This window comes from Sycon ciliatum, chromosome 3, assembly GCF_964019385.1.
Source record: "Sycon ciliatum chromosome 3, ocSycCili1.1, whole genome shotgun sequence".
Classification (NCBI taxonomy): domain Eukaryota; kingdom Metazoa; phylum Porifera; class Calcarea; order Leucosolenida; family Sycettidae; genus Sycon; species Sycon ciliatum.
Window position 1 is genome coordinate 11,713,292 of NC_088645.1, and position 26,900 is coordinate 11,740,191.

Sequence of the window (26,900 nt, forward strand, 5' to 3'; positions counted from 1 at the left end):
TACGTGAAGTGTGTGGGTTACAGTGAGGGTTGCGTCCCACCCACCTGTGTGGATTCACAGGAAGCGTGAGTTACGAAGTCTGAAGAAAATGCTGAAGGGCCTCTGCTGGGATGACGACTACACCATACCTCAGTGGTTAGAGCATCGCTGGCTACAAACAAAGGTCCCTGGTTCGAGTCCTCGTGGTGACAGTCAGTTTTTTCTTCAGACTTTTCCCGTTTGTCTCTTTCCCTCAAACCAGTTAATATTATTATTATTATTATTGAAAACAAAATTGAACTATTATCGAAGATCTAAGTTAGAGAAATAACGCTAGGAACAACAGCAGTGAAATTTACAAGTGTGAATTTTAACAATGAAAGCGAGAGCAATAACGAATGCGTGTACTAACAATAAACTTGCAACTGAAAAATGAACAAAGATTATTATTATCTATTCATATTTTAATAGGGCAATCCCCACAGACTCAAGGTCTCCTTACAGATCAGCAAATATGGAATCGTAGGTGTGTTCACAATTTGACGGCGCCTGACAGCTCCGTGGAGACGTTCTCGTAGACCTGATGCCGAGTATTGTCATGAGTAAAGGAGGATGATACGGGCGTGTTCCCAGCATTGTTTGCTCCATTCTTAGTGGGAGATGTACCACCAGGGAGAGCGTTGCTATGGGGACCCAGGCTTTCATAGCGGTTGGCACGTGATTGTGTACCTGTAGATGGTAGGGTGTAGTGACATCCCTGCGCTCTGGCATTGGCATCTGCAGGTGCGTCCGGCTCAGAGTATAGCGGGGCGAGGTGATGTTCGCTGTTCAATGAAGCCATTGGAACGTCCGCATCGTCAGGGCGCTGGTTCTCAGCGTCAGCAATGGCCGAAGACCTGGAAATCCGCATGGAATTACTTGCTTTCACTGGTTCCAACGCAATATCATAGTATACAGTCTTGGACGGATTTTGTGCTGCTCCACTACTTGCCTGAGGATGGGCTGCATAGCTCGAGGGACGCGGGAGCATCAGCCCGTTTTCGGACTCTAGATGTCCCAGCCGTGACTGATCAGCTTCTGCCAGAGAGTTGCGCTTCTTCCTTCGGTACAGTAGTACTAGTAGCAAGCACAGTGCGAGGATTATCAAGGGCACACCAATGGCCAAGATGACGCTAGTTGATGGCCCTGAGACATAAAGGATGGCCACATCTGCACTTGTTGTAGTAATTTGTGATACTGGAGCGGATGAATCAGGCTTGGATGTTCCTGTCAATGGGCTGGGATGTGGGGAGGATGTCTCACCGGGCGAGTTATATTTTTGTTTGTAAGATGTAGCCACGTCGACACTCGTTGCTGTAACTGCTACAGAGGTGTTCTGTTGAGGAGAGGCTGTCGGCTGTGTTGTACTGTTTGTCAGCTGAGTAACATCCGTCGCTGTAGTTTGCGTTGAGACTTCACCGGATGAGTTATATTTAAGTGTGTAAGATGTAGCCACGACGACAGTCGTCGCTGTAACTGCTACAGAGGTGTTCTGTTGAGGAGAGGTTGTCGGGTGCATTGTACGGTTTGTAGGCTGCAGGACAGTTGATGTTGGGCAGGTGTAGTTAGATGCACTACTGCAGTAGTATTGATGCTGACTTGTTCCACTTGCCCCTGCTAATGCAGGACAGCTTCGATAGAGGGTCTGGCAGGTATCACATGCAGCATGATGGCACGCATCCAATGCTGCAGAGAGAATGAAAAAGATCAGCAAGCAACTTTTTAATAATTGTAAAAAGGAGAGTATTGAATTCTGTTTCATTCCGTTTCGGGTGCGTTTTCGTGCGTTTTCGTGCCTTGTAGTACAGTATAATTACTGTATAAACGATGATACATGTAGTAAACACAACGATTTCGTTTCTTTTTTGGTCGCACTTCGTTGTCGTGTAAACGCAGACTAAAACTATTTATCCCTATGATACTTGTACTTGTATAAGGAGTGTCTTTTAAAATAGCGGTTACAGAAGTATCGGTAAATGGTGGACTCATACGCATTGCCCGCTACTTTTTAGTTTTTTTTCTGTAGGCCTCTTTTACGGGCAAATTAACACAATGGTTTAAAAATGCAATAAAACATACACTGGAGAAGAAATAAGAAAAATGCATGTGTAAAATAAAGAATTTCAAACCCAAACCAAAAAACTTTAAATCAATTTTTTATAATTATTTAAAAAATAAACTCGATCAATAAACTCAATAAACCCAATTCAAAAGGAGGAAAACAATAACAAAACAAAAACAGAAAGTGTTTGCTCCCCACACTGGAGCTCGCGCTATTCCGCCGACTTTACTTGACACATGACTGACTCACGGCTGCCATCCAGAGCACACGAGAAGTCCATCGAACCTTCGACTCGGCAAACCTGGAAGAAAGCACCACTCCCTGCTCAATACACAGTGTTTCGGGGAATTCACCCCTCATCAGTTGAGCTTGAGTAGGCTGAGGAAGATTGTGCCTGAAGAGCACCACTTATATAGTGCTCTCCAGGCACAAACATCACCAGGGATACAAACTTACAGAGACGGTCCGTTTCCAGCGCGACAAACACCTCGTGAACACCAGATAGCAGCGTGAGTCAGTGTCGCTCCTGGGCGGTGAGAACAGACGTCGAGGACCCTCGGTCATTCGCAACGCTGTCACCTCCAAACCAACTAGTCGCAAGCCCGCGCTGGGCACAACAGTACGAAATAGTATTTTTTTACTATTAAATTTTCGTACTGTTGTGCCCAGCGCGGGCTTGCGACTAGTTGGTTTGGAGGTGACAGCGTTGCGAATGACCGAGGGTCCTGGACGTCTGTTCTCACCGTCCAGGAGCGACACTGACTCACGCTGCCATCTGGTGTTCACGAGGTGTTTGTCGCGCTGGAAACGGACCGTCTCTGTAAGTTTGTATCCCTGGTGATGTTTGTGCCTGGAGAGCACTATATAAGTGGTGCTCTTCAGGCACAATCTTCCTCAGCCTACTCAAGCTCAACTGATGAGGGGTGAATTCCCCGAAACATTGTGTATTGAGCAGGGAGTGGTGCTTTCTTCCAGGTTTGCCGAGTCGAAGGTTCGATGGACTTCTCGTGTGCTCTGGATGGCAGTCGTGAGTCAGTCATGTGTCAAGTAAAGTCGGCGGAATAGCGCGAGCTCCAGTGTGGGGAGCAAACCCTTTCTTACAAATCATCGCCGAAGTCGCAACCACTATTTAAAACAAAAAACAAATACAAAAAAAACACTGTACTAATATTAATAAGAACACCGATAACTTCATCAAGAAAATCAAAAACAAAAAACAAACAAAAAACTTGATAAACAAATAAACACAGTATAGAAGATCAGAAAAATTACGTAACAAGGCGAGACTCAGCCACCACGACGGAACTATCCACAAAACGTTAGACGGGGAAACCCCAGCACCACGGATACAAAGAATACTGGATCTCAGTAAGGAGAAAGAGAGACAGACACGCAGCAGACTCATGACAACAGAGTATTCGCTACCAGAAGACTCACATTGTAAGCGACAAAGACGTTTCAAAATCACAGTGCACAACGGACTACAACCACCATGAGTACCGAACACTAGAGGGGGGAAAGAACCACACTCTACATTGACAACTCTCTCCTCATACTCACGGCGCTTAGAATCCTCATGTTGCTTGTAGAGAGCGCTGAGAGATTTGGAGCGATAGGAAGGGACATCTGGCCAAAAACCCTTACAGCAAAAAAGCCTTCTCCCCAAGGCTCCAAAACCCCCGAGCGCTCACATTGAGTCTGGCCTCCTCACTAACGTTCGCTGTTCGAAAACCTGCATATGTGGGATGTATTTGCCCTTTGCAAGACGTGGTTGAACAGCACCATATCTGATAATTAGATCCACATTCCTGGTTACTGTGTTGTCCGCTGCGACCGCTATGGCCGCCAGGGGAGAGGAGTATGTATGTTCTACAAATCAACGCTCCCCGTGTCTCACCGTCCTGATCTCCATGTAGACGGCCTTGAAGGCACCTGGATTTCGGTAAACAGACGTGGTCGCCAGCATCTCATAGGCTGCATGTACCGCCCGCCCGACTCAACAGTCACCTATTGGGAAAGACTTGATGGAGAGCTTCATAAAGCAGCATTGTTGACACCATCTATGACTGTGCTTGGAGACTTCAATGTCGATGTCGGAGCCGGCACAACATCCCCGCACTATCAGCGCTTCTCAGATTTGGTAGCATCTTATGGCCTCAGAAACCTGGTCACAACTGCCACTAGGACCACACCCCAGTGCCCCAATGGCAAGATCATCGACTTGATCCTCACAAGTTGCGATGATGCCCGGAGTTGCGCCGTAGTCACTAAGTGTCGTCTGCCCTCAGCGACCATGATGCCGCTCAGGTCCTCTTGGGCCTGCACGTTCAAGTGCCCAGACAAGCATGTAACTCTAAGAAGCCATTCCGCAACGTACGTAGAATCCACATACCTGATTTCCGAGACGACCTTGATGCAGCACACCTTGATACCTGGCCCCCGAACACTACAGTTGACGACATGTGGTCAATTTGCACTACAAACTCTTGGCGATCCTCGACAAGCATGCTCCTCTCCAGTGTTCTACTGCCAAGCGGAAGCAGCTACCATCCTGGTCGGATCGGCACCTCTTCCAGCTCACCCAGCGCAAGAATCGGCTGCATAGGCGGTGGCGGGGAGACAAAGCAAACGCTGCGCTCCACACTGCATTCAAGCGTGCCCGTGCGGAAGCTAGAAATGCATACCGACAGAAGCGAAACACTCACATGTACTTCCAGGGACAATGTACAGCAAACGCAGGAAACACCAAGAAGCTTTGGCGTACCATTAACAAAGTCACCTGTAGAGACCGTCCCCATGTAGAACCCTCTTGTACGATCGAAGATATCGCCTCAGCCTTCCACAAGGTGGTTACTGATGATTGTCGACCGCAAACTTTGTCTGCTCCCGTCGGGCCTCCACCCTGCACTTCCCTCCCCAAGTTCTCACATGTCAGTATCGGTGCTGTTGAAAGGCTACTCCAGCAAGTTAATCCCGCGAAGGCAACAGGCAGCGATGGCGTACCAGGGGCAGTCCTCAAACTCTGCTCTGACGTCTTGGCGCCATCTGTTACTAGCCTGTTTAATGCCTCGCTGTCGTGCGGACATGTGCCCTCGGCGTTCAAGCTAGGTAATGTCATCCCACTGCATAATTGTGGTGATCCATCGCTGCCAACTAACTTCCGCCCTGTATCCCTTCTACCCATACTCTCCAAGCTGCTAGAGAAGTTGGTTCAGAAGGAGCTCATCACCTTCCTGGACATAACAGCATCGTTACCAACAACCCAGTTTGCGTTCAGGCGTGGCCACTCTACCGAATACGCATTAGTCCTTATGTCAAACCGCATCCTATCAGCCAAGGACCAGGGCCTATTCACAGGTGTATGCCTGTTAGATATGTCCAAAGCCTTCGATAAAGTCCAACATGTCAAGCTATTGCAGGATCTCCACAGTGTTGGGGTGTTCGGTACTGCCTTGGACTGGTTCGCCAGCTAACTATCCGGTCGCACTCAACGTGTCTGTCTGGGGTCACGGACTAGCTCTATATCAGCTTGCACGAGTGGTGTCCCCCAAGGTTCGGTGCTGGGGCCCCATTCTGTTCAGCCTCTACACCCGCGAGGTCCCCGCTGTAGTTGGCCAGTCCGAGTCAGTTCAATTAACGGACGACATTGTGCTCGCGTGTAGCCGGCGAACAGCACAGGAGGTATCCGATGTCTTATCTGCTTCGGTTTCAATCCTTGCAGACTGGCTGAAGGATCGAGGCCTGATCCTGAGTGCTGGCAAGAGCCAAGTCATGCCAATTCCTGCCGGCCGTCAGCACACAGCTGATCTACAGGTCGTCTGCCATGCCACTTCACTGCCTAGTGTGCCAAGTGCTCATTATCTTGGCACCACAATCGATTCTGGCATGTCCTGGCACGCCCACATTGCCAATTGTTCTGCACGCGTATCGCAGAAGATCGGAGCACTCTGGCGAATGCGCCGCTGCCTGAATCACCAGTCACGCATGACCTACTTTAGATCGCTGATCATGTCTGACCTGCTGTATGCCTCAAACGCGTACTCCAGCTCACTGCAAAGAAGGTACCTCGACCGTCTACAGGTCCTGCAGAACAGCGGGGCTCGTGCTGTCTTTGGCCACCCTCCGTGGTCGTCTGCCCTCGACCTGCTGGAGCGCATTGCAGTGTTCCGTGTGGCAGAAGTCTTCAATCAGAAGCTAGCATAGCTGGTGTGGCGCTGTCGTTATGCACTGGCAAGTCCAGAGTTGTAAGCCCCGCTAACCCCCGCTGCACCCGGCCCTATTCGGCTCCAATCTGCCATGGGCCTGTGCGTGCCAGTTTCCCATTCGGTTGCAGGGCGGGGCGCTTTGCTTGCAAGGGTGCTGTATCATGGAATGCCCTCCCCAGCGACATCCGTGCCATCCAAAACGCTCGGCAGTTTTGCACGCAGGTAATCCCCTATACCTGTGCCCTGTAGATGCTGAAGACAAGCGAAATCTTCTGTTTTTTCTGTTCTCTTGCTGTTGTACCCGATCTCCCTCTGATGTACCGCTGAATCCACGTTGAAGATCTAAGTATTTGAATTCTCCTTCTCATTATAATTTTCATATTCGCTTTCATGTTATTGGGTTCTATGCCCGTTTGAATTTGAGAATCAAAATAAATACAACCAAACAGAACAACAAACAAAACGAAAACGCTTGCCAGCTAGAGGTTCAAGAGTCGGTTCCGGACCAACCGCGGAACAAACCATTGTGAGCTCTTCCGCCAGGAGATCACGAACTTCATTATGCCGTAAGGTAGGAAACCCCCCACGACTACAACAAAGTTGGCGCTCGACCGAAAACTCATGTCCACATACACAGGACTCAGGCGTACACTGCAAAGGCCAGCCATATCTCAAAGCGACAGCATCCTGGAAGTCTCTTCGTGACAAACTAAAACCATGCCTCCTGATAGGTAATACAGCCAGCCAGGACGAGGCACCCTTCTCTGATAGTTCGAGAATACGCCTCCTGTCCCGATCACACAACACTTCAGCAGCCGCGCTCGCCGCAGCCACAGCTTCCTTCCTTTGCTGCGCATGGGTCTGGGCCTTACGCTCCCGCACGGCGTCCACTATCACTGCCACAGGAGTAGAGGCAACATGTCACTCCCGGACACTACACTCCTGTGACTTGGAGGGGCGACAGATCGAGAGGGCACATGCAATGTCCCAACGTATCCACCTACAATACCCAGCACCAGAGGCTCCGAAATGTGGCGAGACTGACGCCGTTGGTGCGCAGACATAGCAACCAAATCCGGGATAGCCATCCCACCATGATGAATAGAGAGTCTCAACACCCTCCGATCACCGCCAGACAATGCGGGTTGCCCCACAACAACTGGCAAAAGAACCTGAGAGAGACAAGTCTCAACAGGAGCAAGTACCGTCTCACCCAAATCCATAGCCCGAAACAAGTATGTCCATCTGTGCCTTACACCATGTGTCATCGCAGCATAAGCCGCATGAGGCTCAACAGCCGCAAATTCTTTTAAAACATTCATCTCTTGTATCCACTCACCCGCACGCTGGTTTGCAAAATCACGACAGAAAGCGGAAGTGCCCAGCCCAGCACCAAGGTAACGAACACCATCCGTCTTCACAACAATAGCCGTGTCTCCAAAGTGCTCGTTGGCAGCCACCTCAAGCCCAGGCTTCACAAGCAACTGAGTTTTACTTTCATTAATATTGTATCCATAAACTTCACCATGGTTTCAAATTATCATACCACACGCGGAGCGGACCAAACTTCCCCGCTGTGGCAGAGTCGTCCGCATACCATCCTTGGCAGACTCTATCTGAAGCACGCAACGATTTGACCAAAGGTGTCAATGCAACAGCGTATATTGCCATTGATAAAGGATCACCCTGTGTAGTTCCCTCACGAGACAGGATGCTTCCACCTCCAGATACATGCAGCGTTGCTGGAGACTGGTAAGTATTTGTAGGTATTTGAGATAGTGGAGGACACACCCTGGCAATGTTGTGAAGGGCGGCGCATCGATTGAGGCTATTGAATGCATTCTGGGCATCCACCAACAACAAAGCCTCCGTTTCGCCATGCTGAAAGCAATTTCCATTGCCTGGTGCATTGACTCAAGACCTGTTGGGATCCCGGTACATACCTGTTCAACGCCACACGACTCCATAATATCGGACCTCATTACAGACAAGGCTGCCTTTGAATAAATTCGGCGAAATACCTCGCCCACCCCGATAGGTCGAACTCCAGGATTTTTGTTAAGCGCAATGAGACGGCAAGCAACATAGGGTGCCAAAGATGCTTCCGGCAATTGGACTGTACATACCATACGCGTAAAAATGGCTATGGCATCACATAAGTCGGTCGATGCACCCTTATAGCACGTAAACATTCTGCGCCAAGCGCCAGAGTCCAAGCCAGACGGGCCCGCCGATCCAAGGACCGCCAAGGCTGTTTTCTTTATCAAGTCAATATTAATACCGGCATAGTAAATTTCATTCACATGGCCCGGTGGTCCGGGAAGCAACACATCCGGACTAGGCACAGCAGGCGCAGGGTGTTTCTGACGCAGGATATCGCCAACCACGCAATCAGTGCCACCCACGGGCACCACATCATCCATAGCAAGAACCGGCGTAACAGACTGCTCCTTCCCGCAAGAGCTGAGCATAAGCATGGCTGTCGTAACTCTGCTCTGGTTCAAAAGTTTACCAAACCGGCGCGGTTGATCATCATTAAAACGACCCCCATGACCAGTCCTACCCATTGAGCCCCGCTGTATCGTGTCGCCCTCATCGAGGAGCTCGATAAGATTTCCATTCTTCAATACCCAAGACGGCGCTCCAAGTGTTTGCCACAATCCTTAGCTGCCATGGCACGCCCTACGCGTTGTAGTAATAAAGAGGGTAACATGAAGAACCTATACAAGGAATCAACATCCACTCCCTGAGATATATTGAGTTTTCGTAGTTCGGTAGTGAGCACTCGAACAAAAGCCTTGCGGGAGGCCCCATTAGGCAGATCAAAAAGGTTTTGTTGCCAACTAACAACCTTGTTATAGGCATGGATGACAGTATCGGATGGTATGACTGGAGGGTGTTGCTCCGCCAGGGGCATTGAGACAGGTGCATTACCCGACCCCTTGGCAGGGCCTTCTCTATGCGGTAAGTCAACACGCAGAGGCTGCCAGAAACATTCAACATCTGGCAAAGCACATCCGCTGTCATTTTTTTGTGTGGTTCGGAAGAATCGGTTAACAACCTGGGGGAAACCAATACAGAGGCGCGGACGACATTATCGGGTGGTACACCTGGAGGATGTTCCTCAACAGGGGGCGTTGAGACGAGTGCATTGGCCGACCCCTGGGCAGGGTCTTTACGATGCGGTAAGTCAACACGCAGAGGCTGGCAGGGACATTCAACGCTAGTCAAGGCGCGGGCACTGCCAAGTAGCTCATTTGGCACGCAAGAATCAGTCCACAACCTAGGGGAAACTGATACAGAACCCGTCCGTAAACATGGTGCTTCACCATCTGGGTGCGCACCTCTCACACTGGGGATAGGTACGGCGATGGTGGAAGAAGCCATCCCCGAGTGTCCACCGAGCGGCTGCGGAGCGGAAGACCCAGACAACGCGGTGATGGAAGCCCCAACACGGCCATCAGCCCGCGTAACGTTTGAGATCCCATCACCGGCACCAGGCTCAACCGGCGGCAAGCAGCCACGAATAGATGCCGTTCAAGAGTTAGTGTTACCATTTGTATCGACACTACATATAGCGGTACTAGTGGTTTGCCCGACCCTCGGGTCCGGCACATTAGTTTGAAACCTTGCTTTTATGGATCCGGGAATGCGGTTGGCACAGTGCCTTTCCCGACTGGGGTAACAGTCAAAGCATGGATGTGCGGCTTGAGGCACACACGCAGTGAACGCATGTGCCCCCTTTCGCACAGCCACACCAAACCATTGTGGATTACCAAATGCAGCTACCAACAGCGATGCGCACAGCCCCAACAAAGGAGAAGTAACGATCCTGCCAAACGCACTGCAGAGCCATTGGAATGGCCAAAACAGCAGATAGAAAAGAACTTTTTACGTCAAACTCTACGTGTGTTCGTAAGCCTAGTTGAAGCCGGAAGCCAATTAGATCGAGACAGGAGCAGTGTGACGAAGGCACCAATCTCGTGGCAGTTTGCCGAACTAAAGATAAAGTTGATTTGAAGTGACCGTTTGAAACTCGGGTATTGAGCCAATAATAAAAGTAGAAAGGAAAAGGACATATGGATACGAGTTAAGAGTAACTCTCCACCACTGTAACTAGATACTATATACAGTCATAAAGTGCAACAACTAGGTTGAACCTTCCAAGTTGGAAGGCTGTCGGTTAGCGCTACGGAGATGTCTTGAAGCTAGGTGTCAAGACGTCGAATGTCTCAGTACTCTGTCAGTTTTGTGCCTAGTTGTTGCACTTTCTGAAGTGACCGTGGTGAAGAATTTGAAAAGAATGATGAATAGTAATAATGCTGGTGTCAGTGTTATGGAGCGAGCGGCAATGAAACCGCACACGCTGTCGGCCGCCGTTGCAGCCGACCAGGCCGCACTGCCACTTACACATGCAAGGCCAAGGAGCGACCCCGTATGCGAACAAATGCAATGATAATGTTGAGCAGGGGCGAAAGAACGAAGCAGAGGGTAGTGGTATTTTTCTGTGTATTGTGATAAGGCGAGCCGCAATGAATCCGATCTACTGCCGCTGCCGACCGACGCTGCCTATTGACTCAATGGAAAGGGATAAACTATAATAACGATATTGATTTGTCACCAGGCTTGTTGGATATGGCCAAAAAAAATTTTGTATCCAAGCTAACGAGAAGTCAAAACAAGCGTGAAGTCAAATTAAGCCCAAATGGAAGGGATCAACAAGAAAAATGACTACAGCTCAAAAGCGCAAGGAGACCTACAAAAGTCTTTCTCGAACACCTCGCCGATTATTGTTATAAAAAATCTCTCGAATTACGAGAAACGGAAACAACGCCACTTTTAAGCTTTAGTTAGAGCACTCTGGCGCTAGAGCGACGAGCTATCGTAATGTCTGTGGTGCCTCCGTTGCACCATGGCTGGTAGCTCGGCTTGCTTTAAATTAAAGCTCGTAGCTGTACTGATGAGGCCTTTATGGCCAAAAACAGCTTGCTGTCTACAGCAATGAGTATAATTATAATACCTGCATGAATGATTGGCACTTACCACGGATGGTCAATGTGACACGAGGTTCTAGTCCCGCACCAAAGGAAAACTTCTGTAACACACGGGGTGCTGTGCCTTGCAGCAAGACGAAAGCGAATTCCGATGAGATGACTTTTGAATTCAACTGGCAGTTGGCTTGAACGGCGATCCCAAGTATGTAAGCTTTCGTCACACTGCTGTTATCAGATATGTAGCCATCAAGGGGCACCGCAGTCCATGTTGCAATGCCCCCCACATGTGTACTAGGTGGAATGAGTTTAGAGGCAGTCTGATACTTTTTTCCAGGGAATTCCTCCAATATGGCCAAGTTCGGGGAGCAGAGTGACCCAAGCCCGTCTGCAATAATATCAATCTGGACAAGTGAACAGCTGCTGTAGAAGGATATGTTCGGGAAAGGGACAATTGTCCGCGGTTGGAGAAGTGGTCCAGCGCCTGGCGCACTTGTCAGCCTAGCGTGATTATCAATGGTAAGATTTCCTGCACTTCGAGACAAAATGCATGCTGTCGAGGCTGCAAGGTGGAGAGAAACACGTTCCAACATTCCCGCCCAAAGCACACAAACACACATGCACATGCATATAGATACACACACACACACATGTACCATACATGTACACGGACACATCCACAAATGCGCCCACCATCATACGTACACACGTTCACACGCGCGCATGTACACACACACGCACGCACAAACACACACACATACACATACACGCACACGCACCAACACACACACACACACACACACACACACACACACACAACACATGCATGTACACACATACACATGTAAATGTACAAATAAAACCAGACATAAACACACCCCAATGCGTCAGGTAAACACTCCAGTTCATGGCGGGTTGAAATTTGACCCGTATCGAACTGGCCATGTATCTCACAACATCATGTTCAGAAGGCCAATGCTCTAACTATTTGAACCACGCACCCATTTGCATATTCGGGTAGAGAATGTGGTGTAGTGCATTGAATTCCCTTTGCTCAGTGCTGATTTTGTATTTTATTAATTTATTTGACGCTAAGGTCGTCTTACAGGGTGCCCAAGATGAGTGAATTTGTTAAGTTCCGGGCGAAATGAATTGGGGATGTGATTAGTGTGAAGGAGCTCGGGAAGCGCATTAAAGCGGTCAGCACCAAGGAATGAAATAGATTTGTAATCAGCTTGAGTTTGCACAATGGGCAAAGAAAGGGAATTATTGACTTGGCCGCGGGTGACTCTGTCTGTGTGAGCGCAGTCACGGCGAATTGAGAACATGTCAGAGAGGAGTGAACTGCAGATATTGTGGATGCAACGGAAGATGTTGGTATGTACAGCGGTCAGATCGACACACACACACATCTGCACACGCACATACACACACATACTCACTCACGCACAAACACACACGCAGACACATGCACAAACACACACACACACACCAATCATCTTACCTGTTGCTCCAGTGTCCCGTAGTATCACTCCGAACACACCTACATGTATGACAAGCACAACGATGGGCGGCACTCCGCACTTCATTTTCTCAACGAGATGGTGTCAGCGCGCCGGCAGACGCTCCTATCGTTCAAGACTACCACTACGCGACACGACACAACATACGCCCTGACTGGAGAAACTCCTCTGACAACTACCAGCACCTTCGTGACCTTCTCCTTTCCAGGAAACGTTCAGTTCCAGATCAATTCATTGAATCAACCTCCAACTGCAGACCGGAGGGAATAAAGTTACTGGATGTGCTGACTACTAGTGCAGACGCGTGCAAGTCAGGAGTGTCCCTGCAGTGCCAAGTGTGACCCGGTTTTTGTTCGGCACGCTAGCGAGTAACAGAGTTAGCTACCGGTATATGATTGTTGATTACGGGACTGTGTGAAGACGTCAATCATCAGGATCCTAGCCAATGCTATGTGCCAAACAGGACAGTGATGTCAATGACAGGTGACAAATGTCGCGTGCTGTGTGTTCAAAAGCACGGGACTTTTTTTCTTTTATCACCCGTGTACTAGTTGTCAGTCATAGCACAGTACTCCCTCGTGTTCGACGCTTCGTTCCTTGTTTGTTGTAGTGATCTTCTGGAGCGCCTCATTTATTCTATTTCTTGTTGGTAATGGGAGTACCGTAGAATGACTTTTTTCTTTTATCACCCGTGTACCTGTTGTCCGTGGCAACACAATACTCCCTAGAACCGTCGAGGCCTTACTTACAATTCGCTGTGTAAGCTGCGGGAATCCTTAAAAAAAGCGTGTCTAGCGTGAAGAATACCACTGGGTTTCCACCTACTGTGTATGAAAATATCAAAATGCGACGATGGATCAGAAGCAAGGGGTAAATAAAGCATTATTTTAGAGAGAACGTACAGTCATGTACATGACGTTGTGTATGTGCATTGTGCATTGTGCATGCACAATGCACATGTCTACGGCCACGTACGTACGGGTGATGTTCTGTGAAAACACACCTACAATGTACTTGCCAGTACAGTAGTAAAGTCACAGGCACGCCCTAGGCACGTGTGACTTGCTGAGTCCACACAGTCATGTATTATTACATGGCATGGAGTTTGACAGATTGGCAAGGCATGACGATTGTGCTGCCATAGTCCTACAGTGTACATGTACCGTAGGTGCTCTCAATGTGTACACTGCGTCACGACGCCCATTGAGGAACGTGGCAACCTTGCAGCGGGCTTTAGCGCATGCTCGCTCCAACTGCTCCTCAAAATTGCGGATCTCTCCTCTATGATTTAATGATTTATTTATGTATTTATGCACCTCGCAGCATGCCAAGATGGCCAATTGAATTGAGGAGAGGGTGAGGCCAACCACGGAAAAAGAGGAAAAAAGAAAATGAAAAAACGCGTACACAAAAGGGGAAGGAAGGGATTACCAACATACAAAGCGATGGTCAGACCGAGGTAGACAAGGGATGGTTTTGTATCACTATGGCAACATCTTCATGTTCCTGCTTTGTGTTGTCGGTCACACAGAGTGACCTGGACATGCTCATGGAATTGTTGGATTCGCTCTCAGCATAGGAGTCACCTATGCGAGTGTCGTTGTTATGGAGACCGATACTTTGGTAAGGGTGAGGATGTGATTGCGTACTTGCAGACAGTTGTGTGTAATCAGGGGTATGATTGGCAGGGCGTTCGCATACGCGGGGAGCGTAGGTATGGTGGCTTTTGGCCACAGAGGAGGACCTGGGCGTACTCACAGAATCGGTTGTTTCGTTGACGCTAGAGGATTCATCGTTGTGAGTGTTGTTGCTATGGAGATCGAGACTCTGGTACGGGTTAGGATGTGTTTGCGTACTTGCAGACAGTTGCGTGTAATTTGGCAGTTGTGCTTGAGCAGCGACGTCTGCACGTGCCTCCAGATCAACACACAGTGGATCTTGGCTGTGTTGAGCACCATTTTCTGCTGCCATGGCGACATCATCATGTTCCTGCTTCGCGTCGTCGGTCGTAAAGGAATACCTGGGCAAGTTCAGAGGTTTGTTTGCTTCGTTCGAAGTTTCAATTTCAATGTATACATGTAAGGAAGTCTGGGAGGGATTGGCTGACGCGACATTGCATGTCCCAGACCGGGCTGTATGCCTAGGCGCCGGGGTCGGCGGTACCATTGATTCATCCGTTTCTCCAATTTTCCGACCTGGTTGGCACGTCACTGACAGCGGGTCACGCTGCTTCATTCGATGTAGAAGTGTCAGCAGTACAAACAGTGTCAGGACTAGTAAGGGCACAATGATGCCCAGGATAATACCAGTTGATGGCCCTGTTGTGAGAACGACAGTATTCATACCCACCGGGCTCTCCACGGTCTCAGTAGTACTTGTCACTACTGGACTGGCATCTGTTACACTCCTGTTCGGCAATATATAATAGGCTGTTGGTATAGAGTAGAGTAGATGATTCGGTGTTGGCTCGTGTAGAGGTAGTCCCCGGAGTGGAGACTGTAGTCGCTGTAGCAGGTGTAGACGTTGTGGGTAGAGGAGAGGTGGTAGTTTGTGTGCTATTAGTTTCTTCAGCGCTGGTCAGCTTCATATCTAGTGTGAGATTGATTGGGCTTTGTGACGATGTGTATGCTGGTGAGACTGGAGTAGGGAGAGAGACATGTTGCACACATACATGTTCACGAGGACGACCACACACACACACACACACACACACACACACACGCACACACACGCACATCATGCACACACACACACACACCATGCACGCACTCGCACACACACACATACACACGCACAAACACACACACATTAGACACACACACAACCAGGCAGATAAACAGACACACACATAAGCACAATATTATTTACACTCTTTAGCCCTTAGCACGCCCATTGCCGAAGCGGTGCTAGCTGTAAAGACGATTCCTCACAGGGAATAAAGGATGCACACATACACCCACCCACATACCCGTGCACGTACTCCTTACACTTCACCCTCTCTAAGTCTCACATTGTTTTTATCCCAAGTATTATTTCTCCCCTGCCCACCCCTGTTATTTGGTCCCACTTCTCTAGTCGTTCGCACTTCACCTTCTTTTTCCTATTTCTTTCAATATGGTGCATTTCGTGCTCTTCCACGTATATATTGTTGTTTATTGCTAGATTTCATTATTGAGACGCATTTCCCTGCTGGATGTCTCTAGAAAGCGTGTTAGGAAACCTTATTATCCATCTTTTATTTTTGTTCATCGAAGTACATCCAATGACCGCTTCGCCGGTTCTGGTAATTATTATCACACGATTGGACGAAGGCAGTTGTGAAAATGATGAGACCTTTCGTACTGCTCCAATCAGTAATGATACGAAAGGCCTGATCAGTGTCACAACTGGCTTCGTCTCTTCGTGTGATAATAATGATGACGTAACCAATAGACCATTCTGACCGTAGAGACAGAAGGTTTTAGACCTCCTGTTTTGATAGTATAGTATAGTATTTATTCATATTTCTCTAGGGCAGTCCCCACAGACCTATGGTCTCCTTACGGGGTACCCTAGCCAATCTAGGAGTGCGATACGAAATTGACTTGGTGAAGCAGCAAGGCGGACCGATGCCGGAACTGAGTTCCAGCGGTCAGGGGCTAAATAAGAAAGAGAGGAATAACCAAATCGAGAGGAGGCTCGTGGCAGTACAAGTCCAAGCGAGTCTTGAGACCTTGATGAGCTCAGTATTATAGTGAGAGCAGTGCGCCTCTATCCATCCCATCGCCGGTGTCTGCTCAACCCAAGTCAAACACCAAATCCCAGTTGGGCCACCCGAGGGGTTGACGTTTTAACCACACAGTGACCCCCAGGCACATCCCGTTAGAAATAGACGGTACAATGAATAATGAATGCCGTTGTGACGAATTCTTGTTGGTATAATTGGAGTGTTATGATCAATCACCACCACTACACAAAGGTCGTTGACGTTGACGTTGACGTTGACGTTGACGTTGACATTGCAGCGTCAACGACTTTTGTGTAGGGGTGGTGACTGATCATAAGAATTGGCTGCAGTGGAGCCTCGGTGTTATAAAAAAATAAATTAATTGGAGTGGTCACATGTACACACACTAGTGTCATCTCACCTGATGGTGTTGCTCCAGTGCACGGTGGTATTACTCCGAACATAACAGTGCCTACGACGAACACCGCTATCTCCAATCCGTACTTCATTTTCACAACTGGATGATGTCAACCCGCCTGCAAATGTATCCTATCGTTCGAGACTCCAACAGAAGATAGGTAAATTGTACAGCACACGCCCTGAATGGACACCTTGCCGTGACAACTGTGTCTCTGTGGTGTTCTCCTTCTGAGCAAAACGTCAGTTCAAGGATGAGCGATCATATGAAAGCACTAAATTCCAAGTGCAGACTCGAGGAAAGCCTTTAAATTTTTTTATTGTAGCCTGAGGATCGTGACTGCGTGAAACTCGGAGTTGCAACACGGCTTCCCTTCTCTCTCTTTCTCTCGTGTGTTCATTTGTCTTTAAAATTTTGCTAGCTTGCAAGAATGCTGGAAGTGGCAGGTGCCAGGTTTTACCTGGCATTGGCTCAGCACACAGCACAAAACGCAGTTAGCTCAGGTTGTTATTTCCCTACAACACCTTACAACGACCGCCGGTATTTCAATACAGCACGCGTCTCTCGTCTCGTCTTACATCTGATCAGCTTCTCAAGCTTGTCGATCGCTTCAGGACACGCGGTCGAAATATTAGTATCGCACAGGGCCAGGGTTGCGGAAAACTGGGAAAGGGCACCTTTTGTTGCACCGGATTCTCTACATACACATTGTACACCACAGTGCTGGCAACTGAAATCCGACCAATGAGCGGTACGTTCACATTCTAGCGGCCTCTATTCCGTAGTTTTACAATCCCGTGCTGGGTCTTTGCGATGGGAGCGCACCGCTCAAGGATCGGACGTGTGTGCTGGCACTGTTGAAAGAGAATTGAGGCTGTGAACTATGGCTTCCCAAACTGTATTTGAGGGGGTTCGAGAATCACAGTGTACACGTGCGGTTACTACCGGGTGCCATCGGACACCTATTGCAAGTTCACGGCAGAAAAACGCATTGACATTTTTACCCTTCATTGTGAGACCAGTGCTTGGTCATATGATCATATCGAATTTCTTGTTGCCATGCGTTGGTGCGTGGGCTCACTGCGCTCTTGCAGCGTCTGTCAATTTGGCTCACACTTGAGTAAAGAAACGTGCCAAATCGAGCGAGCTGACGAGTTTTTTTCCGTGCTGGATATCCGAAGCATTGCGTGCCATTAGAGGCCCAGACAAAAGATTCGCGTGGATCTTTTTGGTCGACAGCCGAACCACGGAAAAACCCCCAGGCAGAATTATTATTTTAGAAATCGAAATGGCATTCTCACCGGCAGTGACAGTCCCTCGGGCTGGTTCTGCTGTAGCTGGTCACATTAGTACTTACATGTACATACATGTACTCAGTCACATTAGTCTTTTTTCTGGGGTAACGACCTCTTTTACGGGCAAAATAAAGTCACATTAGTACTTACATACAAGTACATGTACATGTACTTCAGTAAATATTTTAAACAACGAGGAGACAATAGTTGCAAAATCGCAACGATAAAATAATAGTTGTGTACTCACAATAGCATTCTGAAAACTTTTAAAAATAACTTCGTGAGCGTCTCCCCGTGACGAGACTCGATAGAATCATGCTACGATGACCCGACTTCCAAATTTGAGATCCATTTTTTCTGCTCGTCTTGACCCTGCCTCCCCTCATTGCTACTTCCGTTTTCGTATTTTTATTTTCATTTATTTTCTCTTCATTTCTGACTCTTCTTACTGGTTGTCATCGCTTTCATAATATTGGGCAGAACTGCCCGTTTGCCACGCGATGTAAAATAAATAAACAACAACAACAACTGCCGTCAGTGGCATCTCGTACTTCTAAAGTAAAAATACAGTGTAGTGTCACGGTAGTACAGTGTAGTGTCACGGTAGTACGCCTTTGAAATACCTAAAGCAAGCAATACCAATGTACGTGTACACGTACATGTATACAGTACAGTGCAATGTAGTCTAACTAGTGTAGACCTTGATTAAAGTACGAATCATAGCAGCTCGCAGGTGCACATAGCACTGTCGAAACCATCCGCGTGTGTTTTCAACATTAAAATGTAGTGGTTGTGTGAAAGGTGGCGGCAGATGAATTGAAATTAGGGTGATAACTGTTCATTTCCAAAACCTGAAGCCATTCTTTTTCAAGATCCGCCGAATTGAACAAACATAGTCCAGTGCTACCATTAATTAACAAAAATCTTAAAAACACTGCACCCTTCCATTTTGTATTGAACGAAGGTTACTGTATGCAATATGCGACAGGGTTAGTTAAAATGTAAAAAATAAGAAAATAATAGGAGAGGACAGTACCCGAGGTTAATAAAAACAGATTTTGTAAAGGCATTGCAAGACACTCCAGAATATTCAAACTCAGTCTGCCACGGACAAAACAAAGTTCGTGTGTCATCACATTCCACTTGGTCCCAAACGACCGGATTCCGATAGCAATACATTCCTACAATCCATTTTCCAGCAGTAGAAGCTCACGTCCACACTGTGTCAATTACCATCTTTTGGCGATAGTGTTCATTGTATAGAAGCTGAAGTAGCTGCTGGATTTAGGCTTTGCTTGCAGGTCAAGCTTCAGGAATGGCTTCCACACAGGCATTTGGCATTGGAGGAGTTTAAACAGCTTGTGTGCCGGGAGCCGACGCGTTGCTATATTCCACTGAGTCGGGTGCATTGTATGTAACGTCACATGTAGACAAGGTATGACCATCAGGCTTGAGGCCTGGTGGTGATTCCGGGGATTCCCCACTGTGGACATCGTTGCCTTGGGGACCAAGACTTTCGTAAGAGTTGGGATGTGCTTGTGTACGCGCAGATAGTCGCGTGTAGTCACGACCTTGCGCTTCAGCCTTGGCGTCTTCAGGTGTCTTCAGGCCAGCGCGCAGTGAATCATAGGTTGTTCCACCCTTATGTGGAGTTGTGGCCATCTGTACGTGGATGCAATCCTGCTTTGTGTTGTCAATCATGGAGGAGGATTTGGGATCGCTGACGGTAATGCCTTCTTTCCTCGGATTGATGGCATCAATATAGTATGGACTTCGCGAATGATCTGTTGCCACTATGGGGCTGTGCGAAGGGAGGTCTGTGATAGACGGCAGTGTCCTTGGGGTGGGCACTTCAGCACTGGCGTATTTACCGGTAGGTGCATCCAGATATTCATAGAGTGAATCATTGGTGTGTTCACCATTAGATGGAGCTTTGGACACATGCAAATGGGCACGATTCTGATTTGTTTTATTGGTCATGGATTTGGGCGAGTTGAAGGCAAAGCTTGCTTCGCTCGAGTCGATAGCTTCATCGTATTGCGGACTCCCACATGGATCTGGTGCCACTTTGCGGAATGTTTGATGGCGGACTGAGGCAGACGGGATCGGCAAGTTTCTCTTTTTTCCATTTCGCTTCCGAGAAGAAACGATTGCCGAGCGGGACTTGCACTTCATTCGATATAGAAGCGCTAGAAGAGCAGACAAGGCCAGGAAAATCAAGGGAACGTTCAGGCCTAGACTAAGAGCGGTTGATGGTCCTGTTTCGGGTAGAATAATTCGCCTCTCCGTAGCTGCTGAAACACTTGGTAATACTGATTTGGACTCCGGATTTGCTGATTTTTCGTTGGCTATTGCATCTGCTGTAGAGGAATTACACAGACGGAACACAAATAATATGTAGCTACTTGCTCAGTGTCGGAAAACTGGCCAAGTAGATCGGTTGCTAGGTAGGTGATATTAGAGGCAAGGTCAAATAGATAACTTAGTAGTATTAGTAGTTGGGAGATGAGATATCATTTCCTCCTTCTTTTTGGGTTTATGAATTGGGTGCGTGGTTTCAAGTAGGTTATCAAGTAAAAAAACCCCGCTGTTTGGCTCTAGCAGAGCTGATCAGCGGAGTCGCGAATGTATTTGAAGCACAGAAAAGATGTTAGATAGGCCAGCATACGGAGAATTGCACACTTTCTAGATAGGAGTTCTGAATGAAATGCCAGCAGATCCTTACACAAAGGCACACAATGAAAGCCTTGGCAAATTAACTCCGTTGTGACTCAGAGTTTCATGGCTGAACCAATTATCAGACAACGATAATGGAATAGGAGGCAGCGCTGGTATATCTAAGTGGAGAGAGGTGTGATAATAACGTACGATAGCGAGAGGATTAATCGCGTGAATGTATACAGGGACAGGCTATTTCAGAGGCTCTGCCTGAATCAGGCATTGAGCACTCTTGCAGAACCAAAGCATATTGCCTCTGTGCAACAGATCCTTACAAAATTAATGTTCTTCGTATTTTGCTGGGCTGTAACTCTCGATGCTTTAAGCGGATATCAGTGGTGGTTGTAGCAGGGTAGTGCTACAAATGGTGGCATCACGTATTACAATGTCAAAGTAAATAATGTAGTGCGCTGAAAGCACTAGTTGTCTATTGATCTTGGCATTGTTTGAGTGATCAGATCGACACACACTTGTATATTCTTACCTGCTGCTCCAAAGTGCGATGGTTTCACTCCAAGCATCCCAACGATGTAGACCACTATCAGCAATCTGCTCTTCATTGTCAAAACTGGCTGGTGTATGTGCGTCTACAAGTCTGTCTACCTATATAACGCCGTGTTAGGATAAACAATGGGTGAAGTGGCATCTAAAAACTCCATAACAATTACGTTGTCTGGAAGTGTCAAGCTCTCAACGACACAGTAAGTTCTACTATGTGATAGTTACAATGTAGTTCTAGAGCGGGATATGATACTCAAGACTAATGGCATTTTCTGGTCTGGCAAGGACTTGCCCACTACTCCACCAACGACCTGCTCTACTGATTGTGTACTAGGATAGGCTATAGTGCAGTGCGCTGTTCCGACTGGTAGGTTTGATTTTTACTTCACGCCACTTGTTGTAGTCGAATGCAAACAGGCAAACAGGCAAAAGCTACCGGATGACTACAATGCTACAGAAACACATAGACTTACAGGCACTAGCGGTAGTTATTGTCACTTCCACAGGATACTCAACTATCTTGTTGTTGTTGTTTTAAATGTTTATTCTCGGGAAGGGCTCTTGTTTGTTGCTGTTGCTGCTGCTCAGGTAGTCAGAGTTGCTCATGACGTGGTTCTAAGCAAGTAAGTGGCAGTGCTGAGTAGAGACCCATGCCTCATTCCGATGGTATTTTTCAAGGCTTTTCTTCTTTCTTTTTTTAACCCTCCCCCCCCCCCCCTCCCCGGTGCGCGTGGTGTGCAATGATACCGAGACCTTTGGTCGGTGGAGTTCACAACGCCCCACCTACACAGCTGCACTAGTGGATAGTCAGCCCCGACGCAATAGTTTTTCTTCTGTCAACCCTCAACTTCTGTGTTCTAGTCGCATCTTCGTCCTCCCTGTAACTTTGTTATCTTTCTTGTTGTTAACGTTTGTCTCCAGCTGGGTTTTTGTTCTTCGTGTAAAAAAAGTCTAATTTTATCCCATCCGCCCCGACATAAGTGAGTCTGGTGGAGATGTTGCTGTATAGGTGAATTCGAGCGTGCAAACTGATCTCTTGGACCTATCCCCACTTGTGACCATGAGGTCGTGTGGATCACTGAATGCCCGCAAGGGGCTCACAAGGCACATGTAGTACATAGTTGCAATATACAGGCCAGGATCCCTCAGCGAAACAGATACGATATTTCACTAATATGGATGAGTGGGTTTTGTAACGGGCAGATGTCACGTCCGCATGTATACCGAAACCAACCCTGTAATCCAAGGGACAAAATTGATTTGCCGCAGCCAGCCCGTGGTGGATAAGACTCGTGGGAGAATCATACAAACTTTAAGGCCGGCACTTCCTTGAATTCATCTCCACTTCTTCTTTTGCCAACGTACCAAACATGCATAAACATACCGGGAAAATTCTAAATTCTGTCAAATTTCTTGGCAGCATTATCCGCCAACGGCAGGCTCCACTGTCCAGCCAACTTATCACAACATCTTTGGCAGACCAGCAGGAGTCAAATTGTAATAATGTACTTTACACCAAAATATCCTTTTACTGTTTTAGATATGCATGATTGCATACATTGTTATGGTGTCGTTAGCAATGGGTGCTGGTGTGCAATAATGAAGTAGGCAGTGGTGAAAAAATTACACTGAATAGACTTGTCACTCGTTATTTTTGCAAAAAAACTCGCACTAGAAATAAATCCGAGTACTCGTCATGCATAGTACATGCATTTTCTGTAACAGTCTACAGTTTCTGAGCAGCAAGCAGTTAACAAATGATATGCAGGCTGAGTGGTGAAAAGTGGAGCCTGGTTAGACCACCTAAAATGATAGACTTTAGAAAAGGGCCAATAGCTTGTTCAATCATGGCTTGCGTAATGTGAGACTCAGGTGTTTTATAATGTCGTCTGTAGAAGGTAAAACAACTCGAATAATCGGATAGTCCCGGATGGAGAGCCAAGGAGTAATTTATAGTAAAGAAATGGACCAAGGAACTACAAGTTACGTTGCAACGTCCACGAACACCACCAGTGGAAATGATAGGATAACTTGTAGTTCCTTGGTCCTCTTCTTTACTCGGATATTCGATCGGAGAAAATCAGAGTATTCGAACAAGGGGTCTCACTATTCACTTTCCGCTCTAAGTCTAACGTTACATAATAGGTTATTCGTGCTTGAATCAAGGCCTTCTTAGTTGCTAATCAACAGGGATTATCTGCTGTGTCAATTCCCTACTCTCGGCTTTGCCAATTGCTGTTATAGAAGTCTTTGACTGACTGGTAGGTTTTACTATTGAACACTCTCTGCACGATGAACAAAAATGAGGAGGAGAACTCGACACGATGGTACATATAGTTTAGGCCCGGCTTGTTGGCCTAGCTTCAGGAACAGCTTTCACGCTAAGCGGCTAGCATTTCCTGTAGGAGGAGTGTAGACAGCGTGTGGGACAGGCGCCGGCACGGTTCTGTATTCCACTGCGTGAGCTGCATCGCAGATAAACACCTTACGGCCATCAGCCTTCGTGCAAACAAGGTACTCCCCCGTGTCGATGTCGTTCCTCCCAGGACCAAGACTTTCGTAAGGGTTGGGATGTGCTTGTGTACGCGCACATAGTAGCGTATAGGGACGTCCATGCGCTTCAGCACTGGCGTTTTCAGGTGTGTCCAGATTAACATACCGTGAATTGTGGGCTTGTCCACCATTGGATTGAGCTGCGGACACCGGCACATGTACACCCTCCTGCTTTGAGTTGTCTCTCACTGGGCATGGCGTTGGCATGCTGTCGGTAATGATTGCTTCGTTCGGGTTTACAGCTTCGATATAGTATGGACTCTGTGACTGGTCTGTTGCCACTTGCTGGCATTGTTGGGGGCGTACTGCTATGGATGGTAGTGGTGTTTGGGTCTGCAAGCTTTCCGCTTCAACTTTTCGTTGTGTAGAATGATCGCTTGCCGGGTGTACATCGCGCCTCCTTCTACACAGAACCACAAGTAGAGTAGACAGCGTCAGGAAAAGCAAGGGAACGTTGAAGGCTAGATTACGAACAATTGATGGCATTTTTGCGGGAGGATTAGCAAGCCTCTCCGTTGTACGCGCGGATTCTTGGCTGGTTGCTGTATCTTCTGTTAAGTCATTCGGTAGAACAGTGGTTGAAGCCTGTGTTGCATGAGGTTTCATGGCAATAGCCGTTGGACACGTGTGGTTACATGCAATACTACAATAGTATTGGTAGCGATTTTTGCCAGTTGCTCCTAATGCAGGACGGCTTTGGTAGAGTGTCTGGCAGTTGTCACATGCAGCTTGTCCGCACGCATCCACTGCTGCAGATATAAATAGAGAAATCCATGCATACAGATTTTACTAGTACATCCTGCAGGAACATTCCGAAACCTGAATTTTGTCAAAGAGTTATCGTTCTCGTGACGAAAGACATTAGTATTTGGCTTACTGCCATCCGAAGTGAAATAATTATCATCAAACCAACAAGGAACTGTTACCAGAAACTGCTCAGAAACATCGAAAATCCAATTTTTGGTTCACTGCTTGAGACAACTCATTTTGTACTGGATTTAACTGACAAGTAAGAGTTGTAGCACTGCTCAATGCTTCTGTCATAGACGAGTACAGTAACTTTTACTGTCTGTTACTTATTCATGCAGTAGAAGCTTATGTGCTTGAAGGTAATACTAAAATTTTAATAGCAGTTTAAGCGGACCTGATCTAAACAATGATTAACGGTCAGAGAAATAACATAAAGTGTGCATGAATTGACAAACACTTACCACGGATGTTCAGTGTCACACGAGGTTCTAGTGCAGCAAGATGCTGATGTGCCTGCAAGATGTGGGGTGAGCTATCCTGTGGCAAGACCCACGTGATTTCAGACCCAGTGGCTTTTGAATGAAGCTTGCAGGTAGAGTTCAGGGAGATAGCAATAATATACGCTGTCGTCACACTGCTGTTATCAGAGATGTAGTCATCAAGACATACCCCAGTCCATGTTGCAGTTCCCATGTTAAGGGTGTGCGGTCTAAGGTTGTCAGGTTGAATCTTTACCGAAGCGATATGATACCTTTTCCCGGGAAATTCCTTCAAAAGCACCAACTGTGGATAGCAGCCGTTTAGTTCAAATTTACTGACTTCCATATCAATCTTGACGAATGGACAGTCGCTGTAGAAGGATATGTTCGGAAATGGAATAACCGTCCCTAAGGAGTTCACTAGTCCAGCTTCATGCCCGATTGACAGCTTCATGTGGTTGTCAATGGTAAGATCTCCTGCAGGTTGTGATGACGTGCATCTTGACGACACTTGAAGTCGGACAGAGAAAAAATGGAAACAGTCTCGCACAACATACGTACATGCATGCGTGTACAGACACGCGCACATAGACACGCACATATGCACCCACCCGAATGCACAACACGCATTATACATGTACACAGCAGCAGCCTGCCAGATACAAGTGAACATGTCCACTGTAGCGAAGATGATTCTTGCCTTGCGATATTTCTACTGTCAAACTCTCCAGACAGCTGTTTGGCTGTATCAGAGCTAATCAGCGGGTGGCAAATGTAGTTGGAGTACAGAAACGATCTACATCGGAGTTCGGAATGAAATTCCAACAGATTATTTGACTCTTCTCGTTTGCACCTTTCCCTTAAACAATTGAATATGTTATGAATTGGGGCTCCTCATGTGCTAGTTTGTACGTGAAGTGAGTGAGTTAAAGTGAGGGCTGCGTCCCACCTGCCGGTGTGGATTCACAGGAAGCGTGAGTTTCGAAGTCTGATGAAAAAATGTGAACGGTCGCTGCTTGGATGATGATTGCGCCAACTGCTGGCAATGAGTGAGTGAGTTCCTGGCTCCAGTTCTGCGCTTGAGAGTCAATTGTTTCTTCACACTTTTCTCGTTTGCAACCTTCCCGCGAACTCATGATCAGATCTGTTTCTGCGTATTTGGCCGTGCTGTAACTCTGGACGCTCTGTGCGGATAGCAGTGTTTACTGTAGCAGGGTAGTGCTGCAAATGGTGGCATCACTTATACCAATGTCAAAGTAAATTTTAGGGCGATGAACGTGCTCAGTGTATAGTGATTCTGGCATTTAAGAAGTAGTCAGATCTACACACACTTGTAACATCTTACCTGTTGCTCCAGTGTGCGGGGGTATCACGCCGAACACACCAACGATGAACACCACTATCAGCAATCCGACATACATAGTCACACTAGCTGGTGTCGTTGCTCCTAAAAACGTATCTATCTTTCAAGACGACGTGATCGGATAGGAAATGTGTTAAGCGGCAGTGGAAAAAAACGCATGAGAAACTTCACTTGAACTGGAATCTTTTGTTGCAGAGCAATTTGTTCCTAAAGCTCTACAGTGTGATAATCGCGATCTACATGAAATTTGGAAGGGAAATGATGCTCCAGTCTAAGGCGACAAGGTCTCAAGAAGCATTGCTCACTACTCAACCAACG

The 26,900-nt window shown here is 47.4% G+C and overlaps 3 protein-coding genes across 3 annotated transcripts; all 3 read right to left on the reverse strand.

Annotated features, from left to right (window-relative positions):
• Positions 1–241: 241 nt before the first annotated feature.
• Positions 242–13,067, reverse strand: LOC135812465 (mucin-5AC-like). The gene is made up of 3 exons (XM_065325822.1): positions 12,781–13,067; positions 11,329–11,838; positions 242–1,704 (listed from the first exon to the last, which is right to left on the reverse strand). Exons 1-3 carry the CDS (start codon positions 12,863–12,865, stop codon positions 512–514), a joined length of 1,788 nt encoding a protein of 595 aa, XP_065181894.1. The 5' UTR covers positions 12,866–13,067; the 3' UTR covers positions 242–511.
• A 5,749-nt stretch (positions 13,068–18,816) lies between these two features.
• Positions 18,817–21,723, reverse strand: LOC135812466 (uncharacterized). Its single transcript, XM_065325824.1, has 2 exons — positions 21,421–21,723; positions 18,817–20,578 (listed from the first exon to the last, which is right to left on the reverse strand). Exons 1-2 carry the CDS (start codon positions 21,494–21,496, stop codon positions 19,569–19,571), a joined length of 1,086 nt encoding a protein of 361 aa, XP_065181896.1. The 5' UTR covers positions 21,497–21,723; the 3' UTR covers positions 18,817–19,568.
• Positions 21,724–22,990: 1,267 nt separating this feature from the next.
• LOC135812467 (uncharacterized) lies at positions 22,991–26,429 on the reverse strand. The gene is made up of 2 exons (XM_065325825.1): positions 25,202–26,429; positions 22,991–24,739 (listed from the first exon to the last, which is right to left on the reverse strand). The coding sequence occupies exons 1-2, from the start codon at positions 25,890–25,892 to the stop codon at positions 23,814–23,816; spliced, it is 1,617 nt and encodes a 538-aa protein (XP_065181897.1). The 5' UTR covers positions 25,893–26,429; the 3' UTR covers positions 22,991–23,813.
• Positions 26,430–26,900: the final 471 nt, after the last annotated feature.